An 18,259-nucleotide genomic window follows, 5' to 3' on the forward strand; every position below is an offset into this window, starting at 1 on the left:
CTAAAATATAAAAATAACAAAATTGATTTGCCAAATTTGGAATTTAATGTAGATGGTAAAAAAATATTGCCTGTGGTCACAAGTGATGGTCAACATTTTATGAAAATGATTTTGATAATGATGTTTCTCTTTTCTTCCCTTCTGTGCTGATGGTGTCCACTGAGCCACACCCTCATCGTGCTGATTACATACTGAGTGAAGCTGAGAGTGAGGGAGAAGAGATAGCGTCACTGAAACGTGTAAATCCAAAACTGTGGGCTGGCTAAGCACAAGCTTTCATCAATGATAAACCATACACTGAGAAAGAGAAGGGCATTGAACCTGTGATTGAAAATTTGTTGAAACATGGAATTATTATTAAGACACATTAGCCATATAACACACCTATTAATCCTATTCTCAAAGCAGATGGACAAAGTTGGCGACTGACACAAGATTTGAGGAAGATCAATGATCTGATCATACTGCTTTCACCAGTGGTACCGGATGTGGTAACTATAATAAATTCAATACCACCTACACATAAATTCTATACTGTCCTTGATATGTGCTCTGATTTTTTTTCAGCATACCAATATCTGAAGAGTGCAGCCATTATTTTAGTTTACGTACAAACAACAACAATTTACATGGACACGTCTTCCTCAGGGCTACATTGACTCGCCTGCTGTGTTCTCTGCAATCGTGCACAAAACCCTCAGCAACATCAAGCTCCCTCCCACTGACTACATGTTTACTACAGTATGCAGATGACCAGCTCATCTCAGCCACGACAGCACAGGACAGTGAACAGGCCTCCATCATTGTCTGTAATGTGCTGGCAGAGGCGGGGTTTAAAGCTTTAAGAAAGAAAGTGCAGTGGGTGAGACCACAAGTATGATGTCTGGGACACATTATCTCAGAAGTACATTGACACCAAAGCCTCACCACAACAAGCAATAAAGTGGACTGTTGAAATGGATGTGTTGGGCCTTCCTGACTACAAAAAAGACTTCCACCTTTACGTGCACAAGAGCGGGGGCATTGCAACAGGGATACTGGCCCAGGAACACGGTACAAGTTATCACCCTTCGGCGTATTTTTCCACAACATTACACAAGGTCTGCCTTCAAGCAGTGGCTGCTGCTGCCCTGATGGTATGAGATGCTGAAAAAAAAAGACCACATCCACTGACGTTACACACCTCACACCAGGTAAATGCAATTTTACATAATCTTAACACACAGCATATGACGATTTAATTTAATGATTAAGCCAACATCTATGAGTTGCTTGGTACTGCCGACCAAACCACTGACAACAATGATGAGGGTACATGAGGTACCTGATTGTTTGAAAACAATTGAAACTGAAACTGCTTGTAGGACCGATCTGTTAGATATGGCCCTAGAAGAGGGGGATAGTCTACTGTATATGATGGTTCATGTTCTAAACCATCAGATGGTGTATATTTATGCAGTTGTTAGACTCCCTGACGAAGTGGTAAAAGCAGAAAAACATTACCATACACATCAGCACAGGCAGCGGAACTTGTCAATAAAATTGTTAAAATTTATACTGATTCTAAATATGCATACAGTGCATGATTTTGACAACACATGGAAACAAAGAAATTTTAAGACAGCAAATGGAAAACCAATAGCACATTCTGATTTGATAGGCAATTTAATTAATGCAGTGCAGTTGCCGAACAAAGTGGCCATAGACAAGGTGAGAGGATATGCAGCAGGAGATTCAGAGGAAATAAGAGGTAATCAATTGGCTGATACAGCTGCTAAAGAGGCTGCTAAAAAAACATGCAAAAAGGCAATTGAATTTGGGGAAATTGCTATGATGGCACACGTAACTAATTTGCCTGATATTGATGTCAAAATATTACAGAGCCAACCTACAGAGGCTGACTTACAATACTGGGCCTCAAAAGGCTGTCAGCCAGACAAACAGGGAATTATCAGAGAATCTGAAGGGAAAGTGGCCTTGCCAAAGTCAACACTTGTGCTGCTTATACGTCACTATCATGGTCTCTCACACACAAGTGCTGCAAGATAGCTCAATGCTTTGTATTGCATTGCAGATGTACACAAGACAACCAAATTTGTGTTAGATTCATGCTTTATCTGTGCAAAAACTAACATCCATCAGCCTGTAAATAATTCAGACAGATTCACAAATTGGCCAGAAGCTTTTCCATGTGCTAGGGAGAATGCAAAAACAGTGGTTAAGATTTTGTGCAAAGAAATTATACCCAGATATGGGATACCAAGTGTTATTGAAAGTGATAATGGAACAACTTTTGTATCAAAGGTAACACAATTATTGGCTAAAACTTTAGCTACTGACATTTTAACATACTGTACAATCCAAGATCATCCGTAGTTGTTGAAAGATTTAACAGAACGATCAAAGATCGATTAACGTTGTTAACTAAAGCGTGTATAGAGACGGGAAAAAATTGGATGATTGTATTGCCAGCTGTTTTAGCTGAAATACCAATGACACCATCCTCCACTACTAAAATGTCTCCTTTTGAAATTCTGATGGGTAGGTCTTTCCTGACACCATGGGTCAAAGGCCGTGCTGGCGTTTCTTCTTTAGGTGAAATGGAGGTGATTCTGGATGACTATGTCACGAAACTGGATACAAAATTTAATGCTATTAATGGTGATGTCTCACTAACGCTTCCTTTCCCCTCAGAGAAACCAACACACAAGTTTGTGCCCAACCAGCAGGTGCTGATAAGGAGTCTGAAGCCAGTCAAGATTGGAGAGCCAAAATATCTGGGGCCGGCCACGGTGATTGCAGTGACGAGGACAGGAGTGCTGACTGACCTGCAGCCGCAGTGGATACACGCGAGTAGACTGAAGGCTGCTCCTTGCCAAGGGGGACATTCAGATTAACTAGGAGAGTAAACATATGGGCGGAAAGGAGCTGAACATGCAGTGTTACATCCATATGTGATCTGATTAGTTAATCTGGACCAACATAACGTCAAGGACCACGGAAGGAGAGATCAGTTCAGTGACAGGCAGTGTTGGAGAAAAATTCCCTAAAAACTTTGCAGAATGAGACTTATAACAATAACTTTGACCATGATTCTTTTAATTGCCATCAGAGGGCAAAACTTGACAGGATACAACACCACCCATTTAAAGAAATGCTCCGGGAACACCGCCTGTGCTCTGTCTGCTGCCATGGCAGAGAACATGGACACCAAGGACTGTTTGATTTGTCATGCCATACACAGCGTCTGGTCTGTTGTCCCCCTAACTTACAATGCTGCCAAGACAATCAACATGAACGACGTAAAAAGTAATCAGACCTGCACCCTGCCTACCACCATCATGAAGATTTTAGCATTAGGAGACTGGCACAGAGGGGGACCTAATCTATGGAATCAGAATAATGGAGCTGTGACTGTTTCAAATGCATGTGAACTTTCAACAAAGCAAACTGACCTAGAAGAAGTTAGAGAAGTAGAGCGCAATGGGAAATGGGGGACACTTGTGTGTGTAGTCAGAATGGTAAACACAAAATGGGAAATTCAGTCTGCAAAATGATGATCGATATCAGTTGAACCAGAAATGGACTGAAATGTTCAATCAGAGAGATGAATGTCTCTGGGTACTGCCTGTTCAGTGAACTGTTTACATCATATAAGACACCTCTATACTGGGTGTGCGGTGGTAAAGCAGTTACTACCTTTCCCAAGGACTTTGCCTGGAGTGGATGCTGCTATCCTGCTATAGTAGCTCCAGGAATTCATTTTGTTGAATTACCAAGTTCACACACTTTGTCCAGACAGAAGAGAGAAATGCCTACATACAGAGGATACATCCTTGCAGATCCATGGACATCACAAAACATGACAGTATTCTTACCGTGACTGTTTTGGCTCAGGGCCAGCCAGCTCACACGCGCTCAATCGTTTCTTTCTATGAAACCTCTAAACCGCATTCACCGGTTCCAACTCTATAGCGACAATAACTCTATAGTGGTTGTCCAGAGCACTGCAATTATTTTTCATTTAAAGGCAAGGCAAGGCAAGGCAATTTTATTTGTATAGCACATTTCATACACAATGGTAATTCAAAGTGCTTTACATAAAAAAGAATAATAAAAATAGAACATAAGGAATAGAAATAACAGTAAAAACAGAGAATTTTGCTATCTGGATGGAAGAGCTAGGAAGTCTCAGGGAGTTTGTTGTTGTTGTTGTTGTTGTCGTGCATCAGAGTTGGATCTAAACTACTCCACACCAAAGGGGTATTTTTATAATTCTTTAATTATAATTATTCAGCCAGTTTTATTAATTTATCAACCGGAATATTCCCATCAACACTTTATTTTCCGTCAGAGCGGATCTAAACGGATATCCGTCAGAGCGGATCTGCACGGATCTTCCTCGCACCGGAGGGATTACCAACACTTTATTTTCCGTCAGAGCGGATCTAAACGGATATCCGTCAGAGCGGATCTGCACGGATCTTCCTCGCACCGGAGGGATTACCAAAATATTTGCCAGGTAGCTGTGCGTTTAAACAGTACCCTTCCAGACAAATCTTCCTGGACTAACTCTTTAGAGCTGCATCCAAGGATAACATGGGATGAGTTCAATCAATCCTACCACCACAGGAAATTATTAAAAAACAACTTACCTGTGATGAAGGATGACCTCTCAGTCCCCCAGTCCCGTGTTTCTTGGGAATATCCTGGACGAGCCAGTGATCAGTTAAGAAACAGGCCTAATCAATTTCTTCCTAATTCTCCCAGCTCTTTCAACCAGACAGCAATAATGCATTAAAAGTCAGAATAACAAGATGATACATAAAAGATATAAAATACATTAAAAATGAAATAAAAACAGGAAAAGGAATTAAAAGAATAAAAAGATAATACGTATACAATAAAGTGCAAACAGTTCGGACATAGCACAGTGCTCAATCAGCAAATGCATAGATAAAAAGATGTGTTTTGAGTCTGGATTTGAATGTGGCTACTGTTGGAGCACACCTGATCTCTTCTGGAAGCTGGTTCCAGCTGTGGCTGGCATAACAGCTAAAAGCAGACTCTCCTTGCTTTGAGTGAACCCTGGGTATTTCTAAATGACTTGATCCTGATGATCTGAGTGATCTGTTAGGTTTATATTCTATGAGCATATCTGCAATGTATTGAGGTCCTAGGCCATTGAGTGATTTATAAACAAGTAGCAGTACTTTAAAATCAATTCTAAATGCAACTGGAAGCCAGTGCAAGGACCTGAGGACTGGTGTGATGTGTTCATGTTTTCGGGTTCTGCTCAGAATCCTAGCAGCAGCGTTCTGTACGAGCTGCAGCTGTCTTATGGTCTTTTTGGGAAGACCAGTGAGGAGCCCATTACAATAATCCACCCGGCTGGTGATGAAAGCATGAACAAGTTTCTCTAAGTCTTGACTGGAGACAAAGCATCTAATTCTTGCAATATTTTTGAGATGATAATACGCTGATTTAGTTATTGTCTTTACATGGCTACTGAAACTCAGGTCTGACTCCAAGATCACACCAAGATTCCTGACTTGATTTTTAGTTGTTTGACCCTTAGAGTGAAGGTACATATTCACTTTGAAAACTTCATCTTTGTTTCCAAACGCAATGACTTCAGTTTTGTCTTTGTTTAACTGAAGGAAGTTTATACACATCCAATTTTTAATTTCATCAATGCACTGGCACAGGGAGTAAATGGGGCTGTAGTCGTTAGGTGATAGGGCTAGGTAAATCTGGGTGTCATCTGCATAGCTGTGATATGCAATTTGGTTCTTTCTCATTATTTGGCTCAGTGGCAGCATATATAGGTTGAACAGGAGGGGTGCGAGTATTGAACCTTGAGGGACTCCGCATATCATGCATGTCCACTCAGACTTATGGTCACCGATACTCACATAATAACCTCTCCCTTCTAAGTATGACCTGAACCATTTTAGGACCATCCCAGAAAGCCCAACCCAGTTTTCGAACCTGTCAAGAAGAATGTTGTGATCGACAGTGTCAAACGCAGCACTGAGGTCAAGTAGAACCAGCACTGTTAATTTCCCTGTATCTGTGTTAAGGCGAATATCATTTATTATCTTTATGAGTGCTGTCTCTGTGCTGTGATGCGGTCGGAAACCAGATTGAAAGTTATCAAAGTATCCATTCAAGCTTAAGAACTTGTTCAGCTGATTGAAAACAACTTTTTCAATGATCTTGCCTATGAAAGGAAGATTTGAGATTGGCCTGTAGTTGCTCAATACGGTGTTATCCAGATTGCTCTTTTTCAGGAGGGGCTTAACAACTGCAGTTTTCAGGGATTTTGGAAAAGTCCCAGAGAGAAGTGAGGCATTTACCACTTCTAGGAGATCTGCTTCTAAACAGTTTAACACTCTTTTGAAAAAAGATGTGGGAAGTGTGTCAAGGGCGCAGGTTGATGTTTTAAGGTGCTGTACTGTTTCTTCCAAAATTTTACCATCAATTGCTTCAAAATCAGACATAATAGCTACTTTCTGAGGTTGTGATCTGATCTGTTTTACCCCAGTGCAGCTCAAGGATGTGCTGATCGCCTTTCTGATATTATTAATTTTCTCTGAGAAGAAGGAAGCAAACTCACAGCATTTGCTGTCTGAGAGCATTTCACTGGGAATCTGACTTGGGGGGTTTGTTAGTCTCTCTACTGTAGCAAAAAGAGTGCGGGTGTTGTTTAAGTTTCTGTTTATAATATTTGAGAAGAAGGTCTGTCTAGCTTTGCCTAATTCCACATTGAAAGCATGAAGAATATCTTTATAGATGTTATAATTGATTTCAAGTTTTGTCTTTCGCCACATGCGCTCAGCTTTTCTGCATTGTCTTTTCATATTTTGCACTGCTGTTGAGTTTCTCCATGGTGCTTTTTGTCTGCTTTTTTTCCTGACTTTCACAGGAGCAATGTTATCAATAACATTCTGTACTTTTGAGTTAAAAGAATCAAGGAGAAAATCAACAGAGTCTGCAGATATGCTTGGTGTTAAACATATAGCCTTCATAAACAGTGCACTAGTGTTCTCATTTAAGCATCGCTTTTTGACCGAGATTCAACAATCGGACAGAACAATATTTCAAAGAAAATACAGAAATGATCAGATAGCGCTACATCCTTAATGACAATGGATGAAATGTTTAGACCCTTACTAATAATTAAATCTAGAGTGTGTCCACGATTGTGTGTGGGTCCATGTACATGCTGAGTCAGATCAAAAGTATTCAAAACAGTTATGATTTCTTTTGCCATATTGGATTCTGCATTTTCTATGTGGATGTTAAAGTCCCCAGTAATAGCAAAACAGTAAAACTCTGAGGAAATTGCTGATAACAGTTCTGTAAAGTCCTCCAAAAAGGCTGGAGAGTATTTTGGAGGCCTGTAGATAACTATAAGTAGAATGCGAGGAGCACCTTTTAATACAATACCCAAGTATTCGAAAGACAAGTAATAACCAAATGACACTTGCTTGCATTGATAGACATCTTTAAATAGAGCAGCTACACCTCCACCTCTCCTAACAGCTCTGCAGACACTCATAAAAGTAAAGTTAGGAGGGGCTGTTTCATTCAGGATTGTTGCACTGCAGCTGTCTTCAAGCACTGTTTCATTTAGAAGCATAAAATCTAGGTTGTTTGTGGTTATTAAGTCATTGACTAGAAGTGATTTATTTTTAAGTGAGCGAATGTTTAGAAGTGCTAACTTAACAGTCTTACTTTCTGTCTCTACAGTAATCTTAGTTTGACGTGTAATAGGTAGCAGATTAAATGGGTTTGCCAAACGGTTTGAAAAGGCCTTAGGCTTTCTATAACGTAATAAAACAGAAATAGAGAAAGCTGCAGGCACACTGGGTTCCCGCTTGTTCTGTAAACATTTGATAAAGTCACTGTTATCATAGCGGGGACCCGACACACATCACTGAGAGCTGTTATCGGTTGTTTTTAATTCACCTAGAACAGTTGAAGGAGGGTGAGGGCGCTGGCGTTGTGGCAGGGGCCGAAGAGCTCTCGCAGGAGGAGGGGGAGGGCGAGCTGGGCCCACAGACTTTGGTGGTTTCGGGGCTTGACGCTTTTTTGTTGATATCTGGGGGCTCGCAGCAAAGGAGTGGGAGAGTTTGGTTCCAGCATACACCAGTTCCTCCATTTTCTCTGAGAAGCACAGAAGAGGGGATGCTGGAGAGAGGGATAACGTGTCCAGTGAGAGGGGCTGTTGCTCTGGTGTTACCGGAGGCTGTAATATGTTGTCCTGGCTTCCCTGGCTGTTTTCCCGAAAGTCGTCCTTGGGTGCTGAATCTTGGAGCAGTTCTAATACGTCACTGTCTCTCGGTGAGCTCTGTGGGCAGGGCTCAGTCAAGATTGTGTCCGTGAGCAGTGGTTGTTGTGGCTGCGTGGTGTTATCATTGACCTTGTGGGATGTGTCAACCGCATGTCCATTCAGGTGCTGAAATGAAGTCCTGTGGTCAGTTGTACTCTGTCCAGGTGTGTTTGTGCCATTCAGGTTAAATGGATTTGCACACACTGCTGAAGGATGATGGAGGCAGAAGTAGATATTGTCCTTTAGCACTCTTGAGCCCAGTTTGTTTGGGTGCAGGCCATCATGAGTGAACAGTTGTCTCTGACTCCAGAACAGATTGAAGTTGTCGATGAAATTTAGTCCTTTTAAGTTGCAGGTTTTTTGCAGCCATGTGTTAAGTCCAAGCAACCGTGTAAATCTATTTGTTCCTCTTGCTGGGAGTGGTCCACTGATGAACGACTGAACTTTTAGTCTTTTAAGCATTTCAAAAAGTTCATTGAAATCCCTCTTAAGGAGTTCTGACTGCTCCTTCCGAATATCATTCTTCCCCACATGAATGATAAGTCGATTTGCAGTTTTATATTTCATCAGAATGCTCTTAAGTTCCCTGTTTACATCAGAAACTGTTGCTTGTGGAAGGCAGCATGTAGTTGTATCCCTGCTGCTAATGTTTCTGATAATAGAGTCACCCACTATCAGAGTCCTGGGCTCGGCTGCTCTCTGAGCTGAGTGCCGCTGACTGTTCAACCTTGAGCGGTAGTTAGCATCGGTGTTAGCTGCTGGCTGATTTGATCTGTGTCCGATCATGTTTGGGGATTCCTCACCCACATTAGATTCCTCACCCACATTCATTAACACTTCAAATCTGTTCTCCAGATGTATTGGCGGTGGTAGGGAGCTATTGTTTGGGGTAGAGGATGCTACATTAATATGTGATACTCGTGACAATCTGATGTCTCGAGTGCCTTTGGGTCTCGCTCCCTGTGTGTGCCATCGATTAATATGCTGATCAGTTCCTGCACTGAGTACAGTCTGTTTAGGGGCATTAGATTCATGGGACTCACCGACTGTGGGCTGAGGACGTCCATGATGAAGCTCTGTTGTGTGTTCCTTCTGGTTATGTAGTCCCACAAGTAACTTTGTTTCAAGAACTGCAATCCTTTGTAGAAGTCTGTGGCAGTTTGTGCAGCAGGTAGATTCTTCAACCAGAGGAGGCATATTATTTCTAATCCTTTTGGATGTAGGCAGCTGTGTTTTCCCTTCTCCGGAATGTAAGCTGATGGCTGCCGTCAGTGGGAGGCTGGTTGGATAAAAATTCCCCTTTTTTGTAGCAATTCTTCCAGTTAAAAAGATTGTTGTTGCCAAGATTTGTTGTTTGAGCACTGTGTTGATTTGCTGAAGTTAAAATTAGGAGATAAAATATAAAAGCAATAGAGCAAAGTGCGGAGCTGTAAGCAAGAGCGTCCGAACAGTAGCGAAGCAGAATGCATCTACTACTACAATCAAATGGATTACCCCACACATTATTTTCATGTCTGTTCTGTGCGCGGCAATTATTTTTTCTGCGCGGCCGCACATGCGCGCAGCTTAGAGGGAACTTTGGCCCCAAATCAGCCTCAGACTCCAGAGGGTTAATGTTATATAAGGAACCTTGAACAGCAGCATTTTCATTGAGGACATTTTAGGAACATCTGTTCTGTATTTTCATCACCTTTGAGAACTTTTAGGAACGTTGCACAAAGTCACGAGAACGTCCCCTCCTACATGGATAGAACCTTCAAAGAAAAAAGTGTATTCAATAAATAAAATTCATACTCACACGTGACATTGAGCTGAACAGCAGGAGAGATGTGATTGTGTCCGTGTACAGCACAGCTATATCTGCCTGCATCCTCTCTTCTGACTGACTGCAGCAGGAGTTCATTGTTTCTGTCTCTTCTCTCAGTTAATGGCTGTGAGTTTCTGTACCAGATGAATGTTGCTCTGTCAGTCAGAGTGCAGCTGCTTTTACATGTCAGACGGACTGAATCTCCCTCTGTCACTCTCTCAGGAGACTCCACCTGAAGATCTGAACACAACACACACATTATATCTAGTGCTGCTGTCATACACTGATTATTATTCAACATAATGCACAGTAGAAGAGAAGAAAGTCACCTGTGACAGTAAGAGTCACTCCTGGAACACCAGTATATCCTCTACTACACTGACATTCATTAGTGATGAATCTGAAATAGTACTCGTGTGAATCCTTCAGTGTCACATGACTCAGTCTGATGGTGCAGATCTTCTGTTTATTATCTCCCAGATACTGAATCCTCTGACTGTATTCAGGGTCCTCAGACAGATCTGGAGGATCTTCATTATCTTTTGTTTTGGTCCAGAAGACTTTCTCGATCTCATATTCAGTAGGGTATGTATAAGTGCAGCTCATTATCACTGATGAGTTCTTTAGTGCACAGATGTGTGAAGGACTGTAACTCACACCCCTATCAGCATCATCACTGAAACCTCCTGAAAAACACATTAAAGGGATAGTTCACATTAAAATGACTGCTTCATTACTGACTCCTCATGTTCATCACATTAATCATCACATGAAATGCTGATATTACAAGACAATGTAATCACTATTGGTGCACATATTTAAGATCATTTCAGTGAGAATAATTTAAACATTTAACTGAAGTTATTGTTATTATTATTTTTTTTAATTTAGCTTTACGTTTATTCATTTTGATGATTTTTTCCCACAGAAATTCATTTGTGAAAAGTGTTTTAACAGGGGTTCAATGACTGCCGGATTCCCGTTAAAGACCCATGATTTGAAAGAAAGACTTTGATAAGTGACTAAAACATTAAAAACTCTCCAGCAGGAGCAACTCACCATGAATCATGAGCAGAAACACCAGAGGAAGAGGAGGAGCCTTTATCAGTGACATCACTGCAAGAACAATAATAAAATGTAAATTTGCAGTAATTAACTGGCAGCAGCTTCACCTGCAAAGTCCTTTCTCTGACAAACCCTTTTCAGGTGTTGGAGTCTCCAATAATGAGCTGATGACCTGGATAAGGTGTGTTTGATTAAGGAGACATGCAAAATGTGCAGTGCTGGTGTGTCTCCAGGACCAGGATTGGGAATTACCAATAAACCTACTCATCACAGAAAACATTCTGCACTTTTACATTTTTAATCAAACATTGTTTAGTATGTTTTTAAAGCTATTTTAAATATGAGAACTCATGAAATTTATTTATTTTTTTCCTTTTGTGACACATTAATTTTCTCTTTAGTACACAGTTCAAGCTTTCAGTTCTGGGCCCGTATGTATAAAACTTTTCATAAATGCTCTTAAGAATAAGAAGTTTTTAGACTCAAGTTTTTAAAAAAAATCTTAGTAAAAAGTAAGACTTTTCTTAGAGTAGGAGACATTTATAAAGAAGCTAAAAGCAACTTGTAGTAAAGTCTAAGTCTAAGATATTAAGTGTTGTGAACCAAGGACTACAATGATGTCAACTCAAAATGGCCACCCTCAACCTCTGAATCAGCCAATAGTGAGCCTGGAAGGGTGAAGTCACAGCAGCACAATACCAATCATTTAATATCCTAATGATTTTTGGCATTAAAGAAAAAAATATTCAATAATTTTGACCCATACAATGTATTATTGGCTATAGCTACAAATGTACCCGTGCGTCTTATGACTGGGTTTGTGGTCCAGGGTCACATATAGGAGTAATTTCTTCTAATGAACAATGTAATTTAACTTTTTGATTCACAATGCTCTGTTGGAGCAACTTAATGGCTGCACTTTGTTCTGCACTATGCTCCACCACTTTAAAACCAATGGATTTGTTGTGTTTTGTGTTTCCTTATTCAAGAGATTATAAGCTAGATGCAGCTTTTTTGTGTTCATGTTAAATGTTTTTCAACTTTAATTGATCTGTTGAAAGCAGTTATTTTGAGTTGGATGCATAAATGTTATCCTCCTATTCAAATTTTACATTGAAAGTGTGCATACAACATATTTGCCCACTGGCAACTATAGTTGCTGCACATTCAAATACGTTTAAAAAAAAATAAAAAATCCTGGGGAATATAAATGCAGAACATGTTTACATAGGACACTATTAACACGACTGTGCCTGAAACCATTCAGAAAAATTTGGGCACAAATGGGTTAATCCGGCTTCTCTTCCTGAAGGCGTACAATCATTTCAAATGTCAATCCACTGAAACACAGCATGTTGCAATCCGTGACAAAGCAGTTGAGAACCAATGAGCGTTTGATATCAGTGCCGTAAACCATCTTGTAAAGGTTCTTGAGGGCGCAACTTTCAAATGTGAATCATATTGACCACAGGCTTTGACCGTGACGGATCGAATGTGATTTGTGAGTTTATGTTGTGCTTTGGTGTATCTTATGGTTGTATTGTCACAGCAAACAAACTAAATATTACAAAATGGTTAAACATTTACAGAAATTGTATACACAAGGTTTCAGATTGCAGCCTTGTTTAAAATTATGTAATACTCTGAAACAAGTTTGCAGCACAAGTCACAAACAGAAATGTTATTTCATATTAAGTAGATGAGTAAACTGCATTTAACCCTTAAATGCATACCTCAGGTCTTTATCGACCCGGGACGTCATTCACTACCCTCCTCCTCATTCATTTTTCAAAGTTAGACATCAACCTTCTTACTATTCCTTAATCAATTCAAGTTATAAAAGAATGCAGATTTTCTTATTCATTTTTTGTAATAATTGTATAGGGTCACTAATGACCCAAGTGTATCAGTGTACGTATATATTTTTTTCTGCACAACAATAATTGAATCTTTGTTGATGGAATAAGTGCTAAAATGTCTGATACACAATTATGAAGTATTGTTTCATTCAGACAGAAAACGAGAGAATAGCAAAACATGAAATGGTTCAGCGATTAACTGCAGAGCAAGCACTGAATGCAATCAAATATGAGCGTCACTGTCACTTGATGGAGGATCTGGTGAAGCTGTCAGTCATCAAAATATTGATTTTGAAGATGGTGAAAATGATGACGTTTTTTGAGATTGTGAATGGGCTCATATTTGCGATCTCAAACATACTCTCAAAGCTATAATGCTGAATGTACTGGGAAATGAGCTCTGACAATGACCTCTGCTTAACATCTGTTCAAAATGAACCCTTCCAAGCTCCAAAGGGTAGCAAAAAATGCTTTATTTTATTCTTCTGTAGTTATTCTAATATTAGATGAGTTTTATATTATCATAGAAGGTAGAGATCCGTCCGTGTTAGATATAGATCCGAATTTGTAAGAATGGTTGGCGCAATATTCATGCTTTTAAGGGTTAATAAATTTGACTAAAACATGTATTGATATGACAAATGAATACAACAGATTTAAAACATTAATGCCACGATTTTAATATTAATGGGAATTCATATGCATTCACACTTGGATACGTAAATGACTTACGTTTTATTGCTGTTAATACATAAGTATTTTTATGTTTTAGTGCTATAAATACGTCAATGTTGTACATTTATATGTTGTCGTGGAGATGGCCCCAACAAATGTGAACTGTACTAATACATTTCTGAAAAAAGAACCAATTAATAAGAGAACTTAGGGTTGATATGGTTGATCACTCTAGGTTTGCAAAAAGAACAAGACAAAATCAAGAAGAAACAGGATGAGAAAGAGAAGAAGAAGAACCACAAGGGGAATGAAGATGGATCTGAAGGCCAAAGAGAAGCTTAAATTACTGAGACAGCAGGAGAAAATTAATTTGAAATTGATCATGCTTATTAAACAATCATATACATCAAATACTTTTATGTGTGACCTGGAACAGATTACAAACGAGGTTGAAGCTTTGACCACAAAAGCTACATCGCCGGTTGAGTCTGAAAATTATGTTTAATGGCTAAAAGGTTAAAATGATGCCTGAATAGATGTCATCTTTTTATGTTTTTTATTATACTCAGAAGCGTAGATCAAAACTAATGTGAAGGTCTTAAAGTTCAAGTGATTAAAAATGTGTTAAAATTCGTAGAATGTGACGTAGCCTGCAAAAGGTGTTGGCAGGCTGCAGTTGTCATTTGTATCTTATACTTTGCATACAACATGAGACTGTGAGGTATTAGGGACTGTATTCATGCTTACAAATAAGGAAATGTTTATTTTAGGAAAAGGATGTGAACTTTGAAGACTATATATTGGAAATTGTACAACAGAAGCTTGCCATACCTCGGGTAAAGACTCTGGCTTTTATGTTTTGTATTTTTATTCTGTATCTTGCCAGCTCATGTTCAAGGCATTACACAAGGGCAGGACGTCTGGATGTGCACAGCAGAATTATCGGACTAGGTAAGCAAGCATGGACAACAGCGAAAAATGGCAGATGGGGCAATAATAACTGACATGATCCATAATAACATGATATTTTTAGTGATATTTGTAAATTGTCTTTCTAAATGTTTTGTTAGCATGTTGCTAATGTACTGTTAAATGTGGTTAAAGTTACCATATTTTCTTATTGTATTCACAGAGACAAGAGATCTGTTGTTATTTTCATTTTTAAACACTTGCAGTCTGTATAATGCATAAACACAACTTCATTCTTTATAAATCTCTCCAACAGTGTAGCATTAGCCGTTAGCCACGGAGCACTATCAAACTCATTCAGAATCAAATATAAACATCCAAATAAATACTATACTCACATGACGCGAGGATTTAAAGGGGCCGCGCGCTGAATCGGTGCATTGTTAATGATGCCCCAAAATTAGTTAAAAAAATTAATTTTAAAAAAAAATCTGTGGGGTATTTTGAGCTGAAACTTCACAGACACATTCAGGGGACACTTTAGACTTATATTACATCTTGTGAAAGAACGTTTTAGGGCACCTTTAAGAGCCTGATTAATGTGGGCTGATGGGTTCAAGTCATCACCGCTGCACTGCTGCATTCTTACAGTTACCAAAAGTCATTACTATTTCATACAGTCAGAGCATTGATTTGTAGAGTGGGAGAAGTTATTACATTAAAAAGTTTATTCAAAGACATTAAATGTATTAAAATGCATTAAACATATTAATTATTGTATAAGTAATATTTATTACATTTATTTAAAGTCATTACATTTCGTATTCTTTTCAGTTAGAAAAGAATTGCCAATCAAGTTTATATCATTTTATCAACTCCATGTCATCATATAACACCAATAAATCATATCTTCATTGGAAAGCGCGTGTCTCCTCTTCTTTGATGCCATCTTGTTACTCTTAACTAGGTTTAGAGACCTCTCCAGCTTTAAATAATTAAGGAACTGAGACTTAGTCTTGACACTTAGGAACTTTTATGAATCACACTTATTTTTAAGTCTAAGAATAAAAGTAAAATTACATCATTCTTAGAATTTTGACACACTTAAGACTAAATTTTACTCTGAGCGGCTTTATACATATGACCCCAGAACTACTTCATCAGATACTCAATTATTCTTAATGTATGTTACTGTGGTTTGATCTTGTTCATTTGTTACCAACTTATGTTACAATACACAATGAAACTGGAGCTATTTTAATCTAAGGCAGATTTAAATAGGTATTTGTAACCAAGATACAAAACCACCTCAACTTTTCACTTTAAACCTTATAGTTATCGTGTGACAACTAGCCCCAGTATAAACATATTTGACTCTAAAGATCAATTATTAGTAAATGATGATCTTACCTGTTTCACGAACACTCATGACCAGAGACAACAGAACAAATGAACAGAGTGAAACCAGCAGTGGGGATTTTATGTGGTCAAACACTTTATATTTAACATGAGGATATGACTCTTCAGCCAGTACTGATATAGCAAGGTGTAAATAAGGCAACATCAGAGATGACATTAGACTAAAATAACTAAATAAAAGTAATTAATAGAGTAACTGAATATTGAACTTGCATCTTTATATCTAAAGGTTCTCATCATATGATATCTTCAAATCTTTTTATTCTGACAGTGATCTTGTGTGCTTTCTGGTGTCTCATGAAACTCTTAATATGGCCATAAATACAGTTTCCTCTGTAGCGAGAGAGGTGAGAAAACAAAACCACAGCAGCCCCTCTCTAGTGTTGACTGTGATCATGTGACCATTGTGAGCGATGAACAGATGAGTGTTGATGTTACAGACCTGTTACTATGACATCTCTAGTTATAAACAGAGTTGTGGTGATTAGTAGTCTGACTGATTTAACCCCGGAAGTACCAGCTTTTATAGCTCACATGCACCAAAGATGTAGCAGATGAGGAAACATTTGGATGAATAAAGGGTAATGTAGTTTAAGTTTGTCCTGTAGAGGGCAGTCACTTTAATGTGGTCATTTGATGTTGGTCTGTTGAATTTTAAATCAAAATTGAAAGAACGTTTGAGGAACATCATACCTTTTCAAACACGTTCCTCTAACTTCAAGAAAACTTGACATTTTACTTTCACAGAACCAAAATTAATATTTGGAGAACATTTTTATAACAAAAATCTGTTATCTGGAAAGTCGCTAATTTTCATTGGGAGTTATGATGTGGGCGTGTCCAGCGATGCGACACAAAATGAGTAAAGTTTAACTTCTGCTTAATTTTACCGTGGATTCTTGCTGTATGGCTTTGAGCGATGTTAACTCACAGTATATTCCTGTAGGCTATTTTCTTGAAAATGACAAATATTATCCAGAATGCATTGTTTTCTACAGTACATTATTGTTTTAATGTAAAATGGTTTGTTACTGTCAGAATTTGGCCGTTTTTCTACAGCAAGGTCTAACAGTGTGGTTTAGCACCACATATGTTACTTATGCACGAATCAGTGGGCGGGGCTAAACAGGCAGTGATGAAGTAGGCGTTGATCTTCTACTGCAGAGGCGGTGCTTGTTGCCCTTTGACGTCATAGATCCCCACTTTGTAAATCCTGTCATTTTCTGGGTCTGGTGTCAATTAAAGCTTTTATTGGACTAACAAGGAAGTTTTAAGCTCTAAAACTTACAGGATATTCTTATAGTATGATGATTTCTTATATGTCAAAATCTCAAGGAAAATTTGATTTCTCATGTCATGACCCCTTTAAAAAGAGAGAAAATAGGCATACTGCTCCCTTGTTACGTGGTCACCAGCAGGCTCAGACTCAGAATATTTATAATGTTTTCATACAAAATTAACAAGTATAATGAACTGTGGGTTAATCAGTGTTGTTTAGTACAGTACAGTGTGTGTCTACCAAATTCTAAACATATTTCTGTTTATTATTGATTATGTTGATTGGCAATATCAAAGGACAGAAGACTGTAAACTATTCCCATAATAGAGCTTTATTATATGCCTTGAAGACATTAACAATGATACTAAAGGCTGAAACACCATAATACATGTAAATGAAGTAATCAAAAACAAAATGTAAATAAAAAACACACTTCAGTGATTAGACACTTTGTATAAATTTGTGTAGCAAATTAGCTCAAAATAAATATGAATAATTAATCATAACTAGTTATAATTAATTATTAATATTTTAATCAGTCAATAAAATTAACTTAATGTAATAAAATTAATATTACAATCAATCAACCTGTTGTTCAATGAACACACAGTGTTAATTGTTTATTAACTAAGAAATGTTCATTTCCAGGTTATGGGAAATAACAATCTTATTCTACTAAAAGCCTGTAGTCAGGACCGACATGAATAGGGACTCCCGTACATGAGCGCAAAACACGGACAACCTTACGTGTGACATGAACAAGACTTTATTAACTAGACTAAACACTTAAACTACTCTAACATTCACACACATACATGCATACAGTTTACCAAGAGAGAGAGAGAAAGCAGAGTACAGGAAGCAAGAAGTTACAGCATTGTTGGACATTCAGCAGATCAACAGCCTTG

General features: G+C 38.5%; 3 protein-coding genes across 3 annotated transcripts in view; 2 read left to right on the top strand and 1 right to left on the bottom strand.

The window, feature by feature from the left end:
• Positions 1 to 11,259, bottom strand: part of LOC137031536 (B-cell receptor CD22-like) — a 35,791-nt gene extending 24,532 nt beyond the window's left edge. Inside the window, exons 1-3 of the mRNA XM_067402547.1 lie at positions 11,205 to 11,259; positions 10,475 to 10,831; positions 10,137 to 10,385 (exon numbers count right to left, since the gene is read on the bottom strand). Of these exons, the coding sequence (XP_067258648.1) occupies positions 10,137 to 10,385; positions 10,475 to 10,831; positions 11,205 to 11,259 (661 nt within the window). The remainder of the gene's footprint in view (positions 1 to 10,136; positions 10,386 to 10,474; positions 10,832 to 11,204) is intronic.
• LOC137032441 (B-cell receptor CD22-like) overlaps positions 1 to 18,259 on the top strand; it is a 900,294-nt gene that overhangs the window by 643,010 nt on the left and 239,025 nt on the right. The window lies entirely within an intron of this gene.
• Positions 1 to 18,259, top strand: part of LOC137031666 (CMRF35-like molecule 7) — a 215,507-nt gene that overhangs the window by 66,501 nt on the left and 130,747 nt on the right. The gene's annotated exons all lie outside the window — the stretch shown is intronic.

This window comes from Chanodichthys erythropterus, chromosome 12, assembly GCF_024489055.1.
Source record: "Chanodichthys erythropterus isolate Z2021 chromosome 12, ASM2448905v1, whole genome shotgun sequence".
In the NCBI taxonomy this organism is placed as follows: domain Eukaryota; kingdom Metazoa; phylum Chordata; class Actinopteri; order Cypriniformes; family Xenocyprididae; genus Chanodichthys; species Chanodichthys erythropterus.